At 40.5% G+C, this 16,193-nt stretch overlaps 1 protein-coding gene across 2 annotated transcripts in view; it reads left to right on the top strand.

The window, feature by feature from the left end:
- The window catches only part of BAZ1B (bromodomain adjacent to zinc finger domain 1B), a 70,883-nt gene that overhangs the window by 39,146 nt on the left and 15,544 nt on the right, over positions 1-16,193 (top strand). For both annotated transcript variants that reach the window (XM_034988637.1, XM_034988636.1), the window contains exons 8-13: positions 1,895-2,033; positions 2,545-2,675; positions 6,498-6,603; positions 7,551-7,649; positions 11,451-11,628; positions 14,466-14,648. In XM_034988637.1, coding sequence (XP_034844528.1) covers positions 1,895-2,033; positions 2,545-2,675; positions 6,498-6,603; positions 7,551-7,649; positions 11,451-11,628; positions 14,466-14,648 — 836 coding nt within the window. The remainder of the gene's footprint in view (positions 1-1,894; positions 2,034-2,544; positions 2,676-6,497; positions 6,604-7,550; positions 7,650-11,450; positions 11,629-14,465; positions 14,649-16,193) is intronic.

The following is a 16,193-nucleotide window of genomic DNA, read 5'->3' as shown; positions in this document are numbered from 1 at the left end:
GAGCGAACTTTGTTAAAGGTAGCGAGTATCATGTTGGTTTTAAATAAATGAGATTTGTCTTAATTTTTTAAAGTAGCATATTTAGACTGATGTATTTTCCAGATTCTCACCATAATGTAGATGTTCTCATCAGATCAGTGTTACACATTCTGGCATTGTAAATAGTAGTGCTGTGTTTTAAAATTTGTTACAGTTATAGAAAAAGTTAAAAGGCAAGATTACTGGGCTGTTCTTGTTGAGAGAAATTTCTGTCTGGATGAAATACACCCTATATAATGAATGATCAGAAGTAAGTTGATTAAAACTTTTTTTTTTTTAAAGATTTTATGATCGCACAAGCATGGGCAGGGAGAGGGAGACAGAATCTCAAGCACAGGGAATCAACACAGGGCTCCATCCCACAACCCTGGGATCATGAACTGAGCTGAAACCAAGAGTCCGATGCTTAACCCACTGAGCCACCCAGGCACCCTCAAACTTTTTTTTCATCATTAACAGTAGTAACTTGCTGAATAACTCCCCAAATGGTATTCAGTATGCAGTGATTGCTTTTATGCACAAGTGCTTGCCTGCCTTTGCCCTCTCAGGTCTTTTTTCTTGTCACCAAGGCTGAATTACAATCAAATTCCTCAGGACTGAAATAGGTTTTATTTTGAAATACTATCCTGGTTTTATTCATTCTGATCATTTTGAGGATCAATTAATTCCATTTAAGAACTATTTTTTTATTTTATTGTTTTTAAAAGACTTTATTTGAGAGCAGAGCGAGAGCATGAGCGGGGTAGTTGAGGGGGAAAGGGAGAAGCAGGCTCCTTGCTGAGCAGGGAGTCTGACACAGGCCAGTCCCAGGACCCCGGGATCATGACCTGAGCCAAAGGCAGATGCTCAACTGACTGAACCACCCAGGTTTCCCTTAAGGAGTGTTTTATTTTTTTATTTTTTTAAAGATTTTTTATTTATTTATTTGAGAGAGAGAGAATGAGAGACAGCATGAGAGGGAGGAGGGTCAGAGGGAGAAGCAGGCTCCCCGCCGAGCAGGGAGCCCGATGCAGGACTCGATCCCGGGACTCCAGGATCATGACCTGAGCCGAAGGCAGTCGCTCAACGAACTGAGCCACCCAGGTGCCCAAGGACTGTTTTATTGTTCCATTTTAAACTATTAATAAAACTAATATAATTTAATTATTAAAATTAATAACTTAAATTTTGGAGAGAAAAGAATTTTCATTGAGTTGATAGCTGCGGCATGACCAGAATTCAAAGGACATAGGAGGGGGCGCCTGGGTGGCTCAGTTGTTAAGCATCTGCCTTCGGCTCAGGTCATGATCCCAGGGTCTTGGGATTGAGCCCCGCATCGGGCTCCCTGCTCAGCGGGAAGCCTGCTTCTCCCTCTCCCACTCCTCTGCTTGTGTTGCTGCTCTCGCTATCTCTCTCTCTGTTAAATAAATAAATAAAATCTTTAAAAAAAACAAAACAAAACAACAAAGGACATAGGAGAACCAGATAGAAATTGCTGCCTTACAGGGGCCCCTGGGTGGCTCGGTTGAGCAGCTGGCTCTTGGTTTCGGCTCAGGTCGTGATCCTCAGGTTATGATTTCATGGTCCTGAGATTGAGCCCTGCATTGGGCTCTGCGCTGAGCGCAGACTCTGCTTCAGATTCTCTCTCCCCCCTTCTCCCTCCAGCTCATGCTCTCTCTCTCAAATCTGTAAAAAGAGAGAGAGAAATTGCTGCCTTACTGCATGTCATTTCTTACAACAGATCAGAATTAGGAGAAGGAAACTAAGATTTGATGGAAGTCTCTTTTATACTTTCTATTCCATATTTTATTTAACATGTAAGAATAGAATTTATTAGAAAAAATAAAATCTAGTTGATTCTTTGGATCTTTACCAGTGAAACTAGAACGTGAAGCTGAAGAAGAACGAATACGAAAGCACAAAGCAGCTGCTGAGAAGGCTTTCCAGGAAGGAATTGCCAAGGCCAAGCTAGTCATGCGTAGGACTCCTATTGGTACAGATCGAAACCATAACAGGTACGTTATTAGACTTAATTTTTGTCATCTTTTAGGTTTATTGCATTGTTCCTAGTTATGAAACTCTCTACAGTACTTAGAATAGACAAACTATTCTGTGTATGGATTTTGGAAACCATTGCTTATCACACATTTATTGAATGTTTTCTGTGCTACATGCTAGAGTTACAAAGTTAAATAAGACACAACCCTGTTCTTGAAGATACCACAGATATGAAGCCTATATTATGATAGGTGAAATGTAATCCAAATAGAGGTCATTAGAAATGGTAATATATTTTACATGTGTACATTGTGTGGAACCTGAAGTAGAGAAATATTAGAAGTTATAAAAATTACAAATATGAAGCGAATCTCAAATTTCAAAAATGTTGGTATCCTGGGCCTTACTTTATCATTTGTATTGGTCTGAATGTTCAGTGATACTCTGTAATCATCCCCCCCAACAATAAAATCATCCCGTGCTCATGATCTTGTCATTATTTTATTAATATATGGTTGTGATTTATAGGTACTGGCTCTTCTCAGATGAAGTTCCAGGATTGTTCATTGAAAAAGGCTGGGTACATGACAGCATCGACTATCGATTCAATCACCGCAAAGACCGTGCAGACTCTCCTGATGAGGATTACTGTCCTCGTAGTATGTATACCTGTCAGTTCTTTCACTCTGCTTGAGTAGGATCATTATTAAGGACTGTCTTTCCTTAGTCACTTTTTCCATTTGCAAAGTTTCTTTATTGTCTCCTTAGGTAGATGTATTTGAGTGGGGTGGGAGGATGTGAAATGCATTGAAGAGGGAAGGAAACTAACATTTGATTATCAGCTTTGTTCCAAATATAGTGTGAAAAGATAAAGAGCTTGAATATTAGGGTATTTGGGTATTAGATTTTTTGTTTAAAGATTTTATGTATTTGTTTGAGAGAGAGAGAATGAGAGAGAGCAGGAGTAGGGGGAGAGAAGCAGCAGGCTCCCAGCTGAGCAGGGAGGTCCGATGTGGGGCTCAATCCTAGGACCCTGAGATCATGACCTGAGCCAAAGGCAGATGCTTAACCATCTGAGCCACCCAGGTGCCCCTGGGTATTAGATTTTATATGAGTAGTCTTCAAACTTTGTTTCTTGGAAGTCTCTATATAGGTACCTTAATGGTTGGAATTGAGGTAAAGGGCTAAGAAGACAGTTACATGTCTTTTTGCTCCACTTTCAGAATTTATTTATTCAGTATGTACGGAGCATCTCATGTGTGCTAACCAGTTTTTCATGTTTTGTGATACAAGATAGAAAACAAGACAGATAAGGTCCTGAATGTCATTTAACTAAAATTCTAGTGAGGGGGAAATACAGCAAATAACTAGGTAAAAATAAATGACCGAGAAAGGGTCATAAAGGGGCTCTGATGTTCTTTTTCTTGGCCTGGGTTCTGGTTACATGGGTGTGTTTGATTTGTAAAATAAATATGCAACTATACTTTTATAAATGTGTATATATATATTTTCTTGAGGGATATATATACATTGAACATTATGTGTAACATTTGCAACATTTGTGTGTGTAATATTTCAAGAAAGAAATGAAAAAAATTTTTAATTAAAAAAAAACTAAATGGTCAGGTTAGGTCAGGTTTCCTCAACCTCAGCATTATTGACATTTTGGGTCAGATTATTCTTTTTTTTTTTTTTTTAAGTCAATAAATTTTTATTTAAGGAATTTCACATGTGATTCCTTCTGCTGCTAATCACCGTAGTTCCTCCAAAGTCAGAATCATAATCTTCAAAATAGCCCTTTTAAAAAGAACTTGTTCAATCCACAGTTGTTACTGTCAGTCCAGAGTTCTTTCGGTTGGGCTTCTCCGACCTCCACTTGAATATGGACATACTTCAAAAACTCCTCACCTGTCATCTTTGGGATCCAATGCCTTTACTTCAGGGCCCCGTTACGGTCTGAGCCTGGATCTGCCTGGTTCTCAATTTCAAACATCCTCTAAATGTGAATGAGTTCAAATCCTATTCACCCCTAAACCATCACACCCTAGAACTGTACAGATTGTTGGCCAGTGCCTAAGATTTAAAAAAATTTGACTATTAGGTCTTTCACAGAGTTTTAGCAGTTAAATGTCTTACAGTTCTTTCCCACAGATCTAACACATAGTTCTGTGAATAAAGGAAACCACACATATATTCTATGAGGCGTTTCCAACTATGTAGGTCTGCAGTCTTTTTTTTTTTTTTTTTTTAAGGATTGGGGAAGGGTAGAGGGGGAGAGAGAATCACAAGCAGGCTCCACACCCAGCGTGGAATGCAACGCAGGGCTCAGTCCCACGATTCTTGGATCATGACTTGAGCCGAAATCAAGAGTTGGACGCTTAAGTGACTAAGCCACCCAGGCACCCCCAGATAATTCTTTATAGTTGGGGATTGTCCTGTGCATTGTTGGATATTTAGCAGCATCCCTGGCCTCAACGGACTAGATGCTAATAGTGATAACCAAATGTGTCTCCGGACATTGCCACATGTCCCCTGGGAGGCAGCCTGGCTCCCTGTGGAGAACCACTGGGTTAAATGATCTGCAAGCTTCTAGCGGTACTTTTTTTTTTTTTTTTTTTAAGATTTTATTTATTTATTTGACAGACACAGTGAGAGGGAACACAAGCAGGGGGAATGGGAGAGGGAGAAGCAGGCTTCCCACTGAGCAGGGAGCCCGATGCGGGGCTCGATCCCAGGACCCTGGGACCATGACCTGAGCTGAAGGCAGACGCTTAACTGACTGAGCCACCCCGGTGCCCCATAGCTCTGCTTTCTGTGACCTAATGAAAATTGCTTCTCAAATATTAGATCATTATGTTTCTTTAAGAAATTTTTTAAAAGCAGTTTTCCTTTTTTTTTTTTTTTTTTTTAAGATTTTATTTATTTATTTGACAGAGAGAGAGAGACACAGTGAGAGAGGGAACACAGGGGGAATGGGAGAGGGAGAAGCAGGCTTCCCGCGGAGCAGGGAGCCCGATGTGGGGCTCATTCCCAGGACCCTGGGATCATGACCTGAGCCGAAAGCAGACGCTTAACGACTGAGCCACCCAGGCGCCCCAGTTTTCCTTCATTTTAAAGAAACTCCTAACCCATACTTAAAACTCACAAAATTGTTAAATGAGGAAATTAATATGTAGCCTGAAGTTTCACAATTAAGGCCTTTTCTTTTTTTTTTTAAAGATTTTACTTATTTATTTGGCAGAGAGAGACACAGCAAGAGAGGGAACACAAGCAGGGGGAGTGGGAGAGGAAGAAGCAGGCAGATGCCCAACGACTAAGCCACCCAGGCGCCCGAAGGCCTTTTCAAACTATGTTAATAATATTAAGTGTTAGATTGTAGCACTTTAGTAGAAAAATCTAGTTTTGGTAGACTTTGTAAATACCCACATGAGGGCAGTTATGTTTGAGAGCAGTAAATGTATGGTCAGGATCTTTAGACCTGGGGGAGAGTTTCCAGCAGGAGGAGAGACTGATTTTATGATGTTTTTCAGAAGCTTAATGGGTGTTCTTAGAAATTAGGTCTCCATAGTTCTAGCTCCCAAGAGAAAATGGGCATTCCATCCCTTCACTTCTAGTGCATCCTGGTGGGTATTGTTACTTCATGTTCTCTCATCCAGCATGGCAGGGTCTCTTTAAAATCACCTGACTCAGAAGACTAATAGGGTGATGTGTTTGTAGTGCAGGGCAAGTGCGACAGGTTAAAGGGGAGAGAATGGGAGCAGGGGACAGAACCAATTATACTGTTGGGTGAGGCCTCACAGATTGTCTTAAGATCTATCTGTATTATGTCCTAGTAGTATATAGGAGCTGGCTTAGAAAAAAGTTCATCGTGTTTGACATTTTGAATCCTCCAGCGGTAAGTTTATACTAGTTTCTGTGTTTCACTTGTCCCTACTTAAATACATCCACAAATAGGGGCGCCTGGGTGGCTCAGTCATTAAGCGTCTGCCTTTGGCTCAGGTCATGATCCCAGGGTCCTGGGATCGAGCCCCGCATCGCATCGGGCTCCCTGCTCTTCCGGAGGCCTGCTTCTCCCCCTCCCACTCCCCCGCTTGTGTTCCCTCTCTTGCTGTCTCTCTCTCTGTCAAATAAATAAAATCTTAAAAAAAAAAAAAAATCCACAAATAAATGCCTTTGTGCTAAGCCTCACGTACAAGGAGTAAATGGATTATTTGCTTTGATATAGTTACTCAGTCATCCTGCTCCATTCTAAGTTGTGATACTCTAAACTTTGAACTGTGCAACTGTTCAGCTGTATAGAGTATCTCAAATAATGTGCTCTGTGTAAGCTATTTAAGAGAAATTAACACCTGTTGTACACTAGATGTATTTAATAGGCAGCATCTGTGTTATTAGTTGTTGGATTTGGCACTGTCCTATTTAGGTTTGAAACGAGGAATTGGGTATTTACTGTATTAACCTGATGTTTACATTTTTTTTAGGTAAGAAAGCAAACCTAGGCAAAAATGCAAGCATGAACACACAACCTGGACCAGCAACAGAAGTTGCTGTGGAGACCACCATACCCAAACAAGGCCAGAATCTATGGTAATGTGAGCATTTATCGGGTTGCTCTTTCTTTTTCCTTTTTCATGTTAAGAAAATATTTAATATAGTGATACCAGTGATTATCTGTTAAGATCATTTTGTATGACTTTGATTTCTTGGATATGTAACTCATTGCTTTAAAAGCAGGCTTGATTTTGTTTGGTAAGAGTATATTTGTTCCAAGCTTTGGAATTTTATTTCCCCGTTATAATATAACTTTGTATATGTTCTGGGATAGATCTTTTTTTTTTTTTTTAAAGATTTTATTCATTTATTTGAGAGAGAGAGAATGAGAGAGAGAGAGAGAGCACATGAGAGGTGGGAGGGTCAGAGGGAGAAGCAGGCTCCCTGCCGAGCAGGGAGCCCGATGCGGGACTCGATCCCGGGACTCCAGGATCATGACCTGAGCCGAAGGCAGTCGCTTAATCAACTGAGCCACCCAGGCGCCCCTGGGATAGATCTTACATTGAGTTGGAAGTGCTTTTCAATCTGGGAATAGATTTAGGATTTTCATCTTTATTAATTAAAGAATATAAATTGTATACATAGCCATTGATCTGCTTTTCTGTCAGTTCTCTTTTAAGTGGGGAACTAGGTTTTGAGAGGGTCCCTTTTATTTTGTGATTGCATTAACTGTTTTTCCTATGATTGCTTTTGGTTTAATGACCTTTCATTTTTTATTTTTGGAGGCAAGTTTACTGTTTTAAGGTGTATGGACAAGTGTGTCAATTATCTTAATAAAATTTGTCTCGTATTTTAGTAGGAAACATTGGTTCCGGTATTCTAGGATAAAGTTAACAGTAGGCCTCATGGAAATAGTAAATTGTTTGTTCTACTTGTGAGCAAGTTTGGAATTCTCTTTTCCCAACTCCCACCAACAATCCTAGATCCCTTTCTTAGTATTTGATAAGTTTTCAGAGTTGCTGATTCTGTGTTTCTCCTTGCAGGTTTTTATGTGATAGTCAGAAGGAACTGGATGAGTTGCTAAACTGCCTTCACCCTCAGGGAATAAGAGAAAGTCAACTTAAAGAGAGACTCGAGAAGAGGTAAGGATTTTCATCTTGTTCTCACAGCTTCTCTTCAGCATTAAATATTATAAATATCTAAGGGGTTATATATCCATAAAAGTGATAAAAGTAAATTTTTAAAAAGTGTCTGTAACCCTTTTATGTTCTTACTGCTTGGTATTTTCTTGACTCATGCTTATTTAGAAAAGCATGTTTTTAAACCACGTATATACAGCATAGCAGGATTGTTCGTTGATTAATGTGTGTCATGCACTGAACTGAGATCCTCATTGTAGTTAGACAGCCTTGCAGTTCCACAGCAGTTGGTATTCAGAAGTATTGTCAGTATTTGAAATAGCCAGAAAATGAAAACCCAAATGTCCATCAGCTGTTGGATAGATAAACAAAATGTGGCATATTCAGCCACAAAAAGGAACAAAGTACTGCTATATGCTATAGCTATAGCAGGGCTGAAACTAAAAAACAGGCTGAATCAAAGAAGCTAGACAAAAGGCCCATAATGTCTGATTTATTGATTTATTTATTTGAGAAAGAGAATGCAGAGAGAGCACAAGAGTGAGTATGAGCGGGGTGGAGGGGGCAAGGGGAGAGGGAGAAGGAGGCTCCCCACTGAGCAGGGAGCCCGATGTGGGTCTCGATCTCGGGACCGTGGGATCGTGACCTGAGCCGAAGGCAGACGCTCACAGGTATGGGATTTCTTTCTGGGGGTGATGTAAGTTTTGGAATTAGGTAGTTTTGATGGTTCCACAACATAAAAATCACTGCAAATGTATGGTTTAAACTGGTGAGTTTAATGTTAAATGGATTGTATCTTTAAAAGCCTCCAAAACAAATACTATCTACATCTAGATTTGCTAGTGTCCTTCCTGTTCTAGCCATTGCTCCTGTGAAAGCCAGGGCAAGGTTTTGGCTTAAGGCCACCTTTAGTATCTGACTGCATGCTTTCATAGTTGCATTTGGGTTTGAAGAAAGAAGAAATGAAAGAAAGAAGAAATCATTCAGTACACAACTGCAACTTTTCCAGACTTTGTGAGTGATAATGGATGGGTACATGACACTAGTTTTAGTCTCCACTACTTAATGCATAAATTAATTAAAATTTTATTCAGAATCATGGTGTGTTAATATAGATATTAACAGGCAAATTAAGAAAGACAAGGGAAAATGTCAAATATACCCAACCACAAAGGAATATGGTTCTATGATGTGTCTTCTGTTTGGTTAAAATACTGGATTGTCGGGGCACCTGGGTGGCTCAGTTGGTTAAGCGACTGCCTTCGGCTCAGGTCATGATCCTGGAGTCCCGGGATCGAGTCCCGCATCGGGCTCCCTGCTCAGCAGGGGGTCTGCTTCTTCCTCTGCCCTCTTCCCTCTCGTGCTCTCTGTCTCTCATTCTCTCTCTCTCAAATAAATTAAAAAAAAATATATATATATATATTGGATTGTCAGGGTTAAAAACAAAACTTAGACTTTTTTTGGTTTGTTGAGCATTAAAAAAAAACCCAAACACATACCTTGTTTTGCTGGTTTTGAACTTTTTAAAGGCTGTCAAGCATATGTAATAGTTGAGACTTAATGTTCCTTAGCATTATTTTACTGAAGAGCCATCCACATTTTGTTCTGTTTTGTTTTGTGTTTAATTAAAGTATAGTTGACATAAAATATATGGGTAGTTTCAGGTTCCATCCATGATTTTTATAACCAAACTCTATCATTTTTCTTTCTATATCCTATTCTGGGAATTTGTGTACAGTCTTTGTGATTTTACTTTATCTGTTCTCTTGGTGGTGGTTATTTGGATTTCCTTTGGGGTAGCCAAGGGGAGAGGATAATGTATCACAGACCATTTGAAGTTCACATTTATAAAGATTATTTATTTATTTATTTATTTATTTGAGAGAGAGAGAGAGAGAGAATGAGATGAGAACACATGAGAGGGGATAGGGTCAGAGGGCAAAGCAGACTCCCTGCCGAGCAGGGAGCCCGATGTGGGACTCGATCCAGGGACTCCAGGATCATGACCTGAGCCGAAGGCAGTCGCTTAACCAACTGAGCCACCCAGGCGCCCTTGAAGTTCACATTTATAAAACAAATATATATACTCTTTACAAGAAAATAAGTGATGAAGGATATAAATTACAGGGTATGCACTCAGTTACTCACTTCAATAAAAAAAGGAATTTTTGCGGATGCCTGGGTGGCTCAGTCGGTTAAGTGGCTGCCTTCAGCTCAGGTCATGATCCTGGGGTCTTGGGATCGAGCCCCACGTCCGGCTCCCTGCTCAGCGGAGAGCCTGCTTCTCCCTCTCCCTCTGCCTGCCACTCTGCCTACTTGTGCTCTATATCCCTCTGTCAAATAAATAAATAAAATCTTTAAAAAAAAAAAAAAGAAATTTTTTTTTTCAAGATTTTATTTATTTGAGAGAGTACACAAGCCGGGTAAGGAGCAGAGGGAGAAGCAGACTCGAGCAGGGTGAGGGGCAGAGAGAGAGGGAGAAGCAGACTCTCCGCTGAGCAGGGAGCCAGCTGTGGGACTCCATCCTGGGACTCCAGGATCATGACCCAAGCTGAAGGCAGATGCTTAGCCGACTGAGCCACCCAGGCGCCCCTCAATAAAAAAAGGAATTTAAAAACAAAATGATACTAGGCCAGTTGGAAAAAGAGAAGTAAAGTTTTTTGTTCTATCCATTTAACATTTATAAAAATTAATCATATACTTAGCCACAAAAGCAATCTCAACAGATTTTAAAATAGAGTTTCAGGATACCTTCTCTGATCAGATTGTGATAAAATTAGAAACAAATTCCTTAAAGATGTCCAAAAAGATCTTAACCGACAGTTAAATATATTCCTAGATAACATCAAAGAAGAAAATAAAGGGAATTCTAGAAAGCAAGGAAAGGGAAATCTTTGCAAGAAAACCAGTGGGACACAATGAAGTTGTATTCAGAGGAAAATAATATATAATAAATAAAATGCTTATTAAGAATGAAATGGGAACTTAGTATACTTCAACTGAGATGACCTTGAGCTCTAGTTTTCATTTTGTTGTAAGAAGCCAACAGTGAGGGCGCCAGGGTGGCTCAGTTGGTTAAGCGACTGCCTTCGGCTCAGGTCATGATCCTGGAGTCCCAGGATCAAGTCCCGCATCAGGCTCCCTGCTCTGCAGGGAGTCTGCTCTCCCTCTGACCCTCCCGCATCTCATGCTGTCTCCTCTCTCTCTCAAATAAATAAATAAAATCTTAAAAAAAAAAAAAGCAGGCAGCAGCAGCCAACAGTGAAGCTTACGGACTTGCCAGTCTATTGGTGGGACCTCAGTGGGTTAATCTTTAGTGTAAGAGTGAAATTGAAGGTCCTTGTGTAGAGTTTCAGCCCTGTTTCACCTTTTTACTATGTTATGAGGCATTCCAGGCAGGTGATTTAAAGTTGTCTCAGGTTGGTAGCATTTCCTGGTAACTGACGTGAGCAAGTGCATATTCTCTGGAGGAGCACAACTTGAAACCAGGCCTCAAAGAATTTCCACAGATAAAATCCCAAGAAACTCATGGTAAAAAGGTAAAAAAAAAAAAAAAAATGCCAACCAGGAACCATGATTGAGAGCTAGGTAAAGCAGGACACTTCAGGTACTAGGATTATCAAATAATTGAAAAAAAGAAGGGTGTTTTTCAAATGAATCAAGAATAAGACAAATTTGAAAATTTGTACAAGAAACACGAAACTGAAGAAATCACCAAGAAGAGATGAAGATCTGAGTAAGTCTTCTAGAAGTGAGACCTGTCATTCAGAGTTTATTTTCCCTCCCTTTCCCCAACTTTTCTAGGTACCAGGACATCATTCATTCTATTCATCTGGCCCGGAAGCCTAATTTGGGTCTAAAATCCTGTGATGGCAACCAGGAGCTTTTAAACTTTCTTCGCAGTGATCTCATTGAAGTTGCAACAAGGTTACAAAAGGGGGGACTTGGTTATGTGGAAGAAACATCGGAATTTGAAGCTCGGGTAAGAATATAAGCAAAAACACCCTTAGGAGATCTGTTATTCATGGAAACTCAATTTGGAATTATTCCCTGATATTGTTCTTGACTTCCCCAGATGACCCTGGAAATCATGTGTGGGTTTGTTTTTGAAAGACCTGTGGAACCAAAAATTCTCCATGTACATTTGATATTTTTCCTTTGATATCCAGAAAAATCTAATCATTGGCTTAGATCCTTTGTTCAAAAGAGCTTTTCTGGTTTTGTTTTTTTAAGATTTTATTTATTTTTTAAAAGATTTTATTTATTTATTTTAGAGAGAGAGAGTGAGCATGAGCCAGGGGGAGGGGCAAGGGAAAGGGAGAAGCAGACTCCCCACTGATCAGGGAGCCCATCACAGGGCTGATCCAGGACCCTGAGATCATGACCTGAGCTGAAGTCAGACACTTAATGGACTGAGCCACCCAGATGCCCCTAAGATTTTATTTTTAAGTACTCTCTACATCCAGTGTAGGGCTCGAACCCCCAACCCAGAGAACAAGAGTCGCACGCTCCATTGACTGAGCCAGCCAGGCACCCCAAAAAGTGATTTTCTACTAAGTTGAATGAAAACTGGTCCTGGAGTCACAGTCTTGAAACATTATTTAATATATCTATAATATGCCCATGTGATTGATGCCTGTGCTTTAAGATCTGAAACTTGTTTGTGTATCCCTGTTTTGTCTGTCCTTTATACCGATCCAGCTCAGTAGGGTTATGCTTAATGTTGGGTAGCACTCATGCTGGTAAGTGGGTACATTTCAAGGCCTGTTGAGAGTCCTGTCAGTGCTCAGAAAGACCCTCACGTGAATTCAGGAGACCCCATGTTCCACATGAGATAGATTTAGATATCACAGCTGGAGAGAACATTGAAAAATACTGTCCATCAGAAAATACTAAAATGCTTTTTACTGATTTTAAATAAAATCCATGTAACTCCAAAGATACTAATAATTGTGGGTTTTTCAAATTATTCATACGTATTACAGCATGTGTGTTAGTCATGTGTTTTTTTGAGCAGTTGCATCTTTTTTCTCAATTTATAAGTACATTCCATTTCTTTAAGTCTTTATATCGCTTTGGGATACATAAAATAACCCATGGAGTTGATAGGATAAATCTTTTACTGTAAGACTTTTGTATTTCTATTTCTTTGCTATTAGAATTAGCATATTATATATGCATCTTATATATGTAGCTTTCTCTTTCTCCTTTTTAATTTTTATTATTTTTTTTGAGTAATCTCAGTACCCACTGTGGGGCTCAAACTCACAATCCTGAGATCCAGAGTCACGTGCTCTACCAACTGAGCCAGCCAGGCACCCCCAGCCTTTTTTTAAATTAGTCTGGTTATTTCTGTCAAATAAATAAATAAATAAAATCTAAAAAAAAAGGGGGAGCGCCTGGGTGGCTCAGTCGTTAAGCGTCTGCCTTCGGCTCGAGTCATGATCTCAGGATCCTGGGATTGAGCCCCACATCGGGCTCCCTGCTCTGTGGGAGGCCTGCTTCTCTTTCTCCCACTCGCCCTGCTTGTGTTCCCTCTATCGCTGTGTCTTTCTCTGTCAAATAAAATCTAAAAAAAAAAAAAAAAGTCTGGTTATGAATTCATGGTACATTTTGTGGGAAAAAGGATTTAAATATCTTTATTGTTCTAATGATTTTTTTTTTTTTAAGATTTTTTAAATTTATTTAATTGACAGAGACACAGCGAGAGAGGGAACACAAGCAGGGCGAGTGGGAAAGGGAGAAGCAGGCTTCCTGCAGAGCAGGGAGCCCAATGCAGGCCTCGATCCCAGGACCCTGGGATTATGACCTGAGCCGAAGGCAGACGCTTAACAACTGAGCCACCCAGGCACCCCTGTTCTAGTGATTTTTTAAATAATTATTCAACACTAAATATTGTGCCAGTTTCAAATACAATATTTACTTTTTTGTTTATTTTGCAAATATTAGTCAATTGCCTACTTTGTGCCAAACCCAGGCTCACACCTTGCTAACATTGGATTATCATCATTCTTTGTTTTTCTTTATAGCTATAAAATGGCATTTTTTAAATTGACATGTTTTGCATGACTGAGAAGGTAGCGTTCACTCAAGAGTGTGACTTGGATCAAAGTGATTTTGCTTCTGTCCTTATCCATAAAATAAATGTGAGGCTTAGATGACATCAAGTATGGAAAGTGTATTACCTGGCTTATAGTTTGTAAGCCAGTGGGTCAGTAAATGTTTATTTTCCTTCTCAGTTTTTCTTTGCCTTGAGACTGTAGTTTGCACATAGTAAACACCCAGTTGCTGAGTGAATGAATGAGCTCCCTAACTTCCTTAATTAAGTAGAGCAAGTTTCAGCATCCCATGGGTCCCATTGCTGGGTAAATGGAGGTAGTCAGCTGCTTTTAAAGGTATAAACCACCCATTGAACTGAGGACCAAGGCAAATTCATGTTGTGTGACCCATTTGGGGCCCAGATTGATTTGAATTTAGTCAAGGATAGTCTCCTTTTTTTTTTTTTTAAGCAGACAACATGCGTTATTTTGAGTAAATACAGCATTTTACTACCACATGTGGGGAGGGGTTAGCTTCAGTAAAAGGCCTTTACCTCCTAGGCAAACCCCCAGTGAAGTTGCTTTTGGATAAACTTTCCCAGTGACACTGAAACTGGTGGGGAGCTGCTACTGAACATGCTTAAAATTAGCTTCCCCCTACAACCCACATCAAGTAAGAGTAGTACACAGAGATGACCAGAGTCGGGGTGTGGGGAGGGGAGGATAGTCTCCTGTCATCTTGGCCTTTCATTCATTCTCTTGTTTTCGTCATTTCCTGTAGGTGATCTCATTAGAGAAACTGAAGGATTTTGGTGAGTGTGTTATTGCCCTACAAGCCAGTGTCATAAAGAAGTTTCTCCAAGGCTTCATGGCTCCCAAGCAAAAGAGAAGAAAACTCCAAAGTGAAGATTCAGCAAAGACGGAAGAGGTGGATGAAGAGAAGAAACTGGCAGAGGAAGCAAAGGTATTTTGTTCCTGAAGATGTGGTTTCGTAACTGTAGGAGAGTGGATCTGATTTTAAAATAGTCTAACCCAGTGCTTTTACCTTCTGAAAAGCACTGTTCCCTGAGCCAGTGTTCCATTTTTCTCACTTCTACTAAATGTTGTGGCTTTCAAACTGGTCTGTGGAGCACAGTTGGATAAAGTCTCACAGTGCTCCCATCTCCTTTTACCAGGGCTGTAATTGATTTTTAAAAGGTGGTAGTGGTTTTTAAATTGTTAAAAATGGTGGTAAAATACACATAAGGAACAATGTAGCATCTTAACCATTTTTATGTTCTGTGTTGTTAAGTACATTCACAGTGTTGTGCACCTGTCACCACCATCCATCTCCAGAGCCTTCTTATCTTCCCAAACTGTAACTATGCCCACTAAAGACTACCCGTTTCGCTGTCTCCTCAACCCCTGGCAATCCGCACTTTATTTCTGTGTCTATGGATTCAACTGCTCTGAGTATTATTACATAGAAGTGGAATCACAATATCTGTCCTTTTTTTTTTTTTTAAGCGAGAGCAGGAACACAAGCAGGGGGAATGGGAGAGGGAGAAGCAGGCTTCTTGCCAAGCAGGAAGCCCGATGTGGGACTCGATCCCAGGACACTGGGATCATGACCTGAGCCGAAGGCAGACGCTTAACAACTGAGCCACCCAGGCGCCCACAATATCTGTCCTTTTGTGACTGGTTTATTTAACTTAGCATAATGTTTTCCTTTGTTAAAAAAATTTTTTTGTTAACATAATGAATTATTTGTTTCAGGGGTACAGGTCTGTGATTCATCAGTCTTACACAATTCACAGCACTCACCATAGTACATACCCTCCCTGGTGTCCATCACCCAGCCACCCCATCCCTCCACCCCCTTCCATTCCAGCAACCCTCAGTTGTTTTGTTTTTTTTTTTTTTTCCCGAGAGAGAGAATGAGAGAGAGCACGAGAGGGAGGAGGGTCAGAGAGGGAGAAGCAGACTCCCTGCTGAGCAGGGAGCCCGATCCCGGGACTCCAGGACCATGACCTGAGCCGAAGGCAGTCGCTTAACCAACTGAGCCACCCAGGCGCCCCAGCAACCCTCAGTTTGTTTCCTGAGATTAAGAATCTCTTAATGGATTATAGCATAATGTTTTCAGAGCTCATCCATGTTGTGTTATGTGCCAGAATTTCCCTTTAAGACTGAGTAATACTCCATTCTGTGTATATACCACATTCTGTATTCATCTGGCGATGCACTCACTTCCACCTTTTGGCATTGTGAGTATGCTGCTATGGACTTTTAAGAGTTTGTTGGAGCATCTATCTGGGGAGTCCAGCTGTATACCCTTGACTGAAGGACGATCCTGATCTGTCAGAGAAGGTTGTCCTCTATGGCCAGGTGCACACCCTGGATAGTCTCCTGTCATCTGCACAGTGAGGGAGGGAGGAGACAGCCATCTAACCAGCCACACCAGCCAGAGTCATCCTGGAGAACAGTGGGATGACAGATATTGGGTCCAGATGGCCCTCACGTCCAGTAATGC

This window comes from Mirounga leonina, unplaced genomic scaffold (assembly GCF_011800145.1).
Source record: "Mirounga leonina isolate KUSES-001 unplaced genomic scaffold, KU_Mleo_1.0 Mir_454, whole genome shotgun sequence".
Lineage (NCBI taxonomy): Eukaryota > Metazoa > Chordata > Mammalia > Carnivora > Phocidae > Mirounga > Mirounga leonina.
The sequence above is the reverse complement of the archived record's forward strand: the minus strand, read 5'-3'. Positions and strand labels throughout refer to the sequence as shown.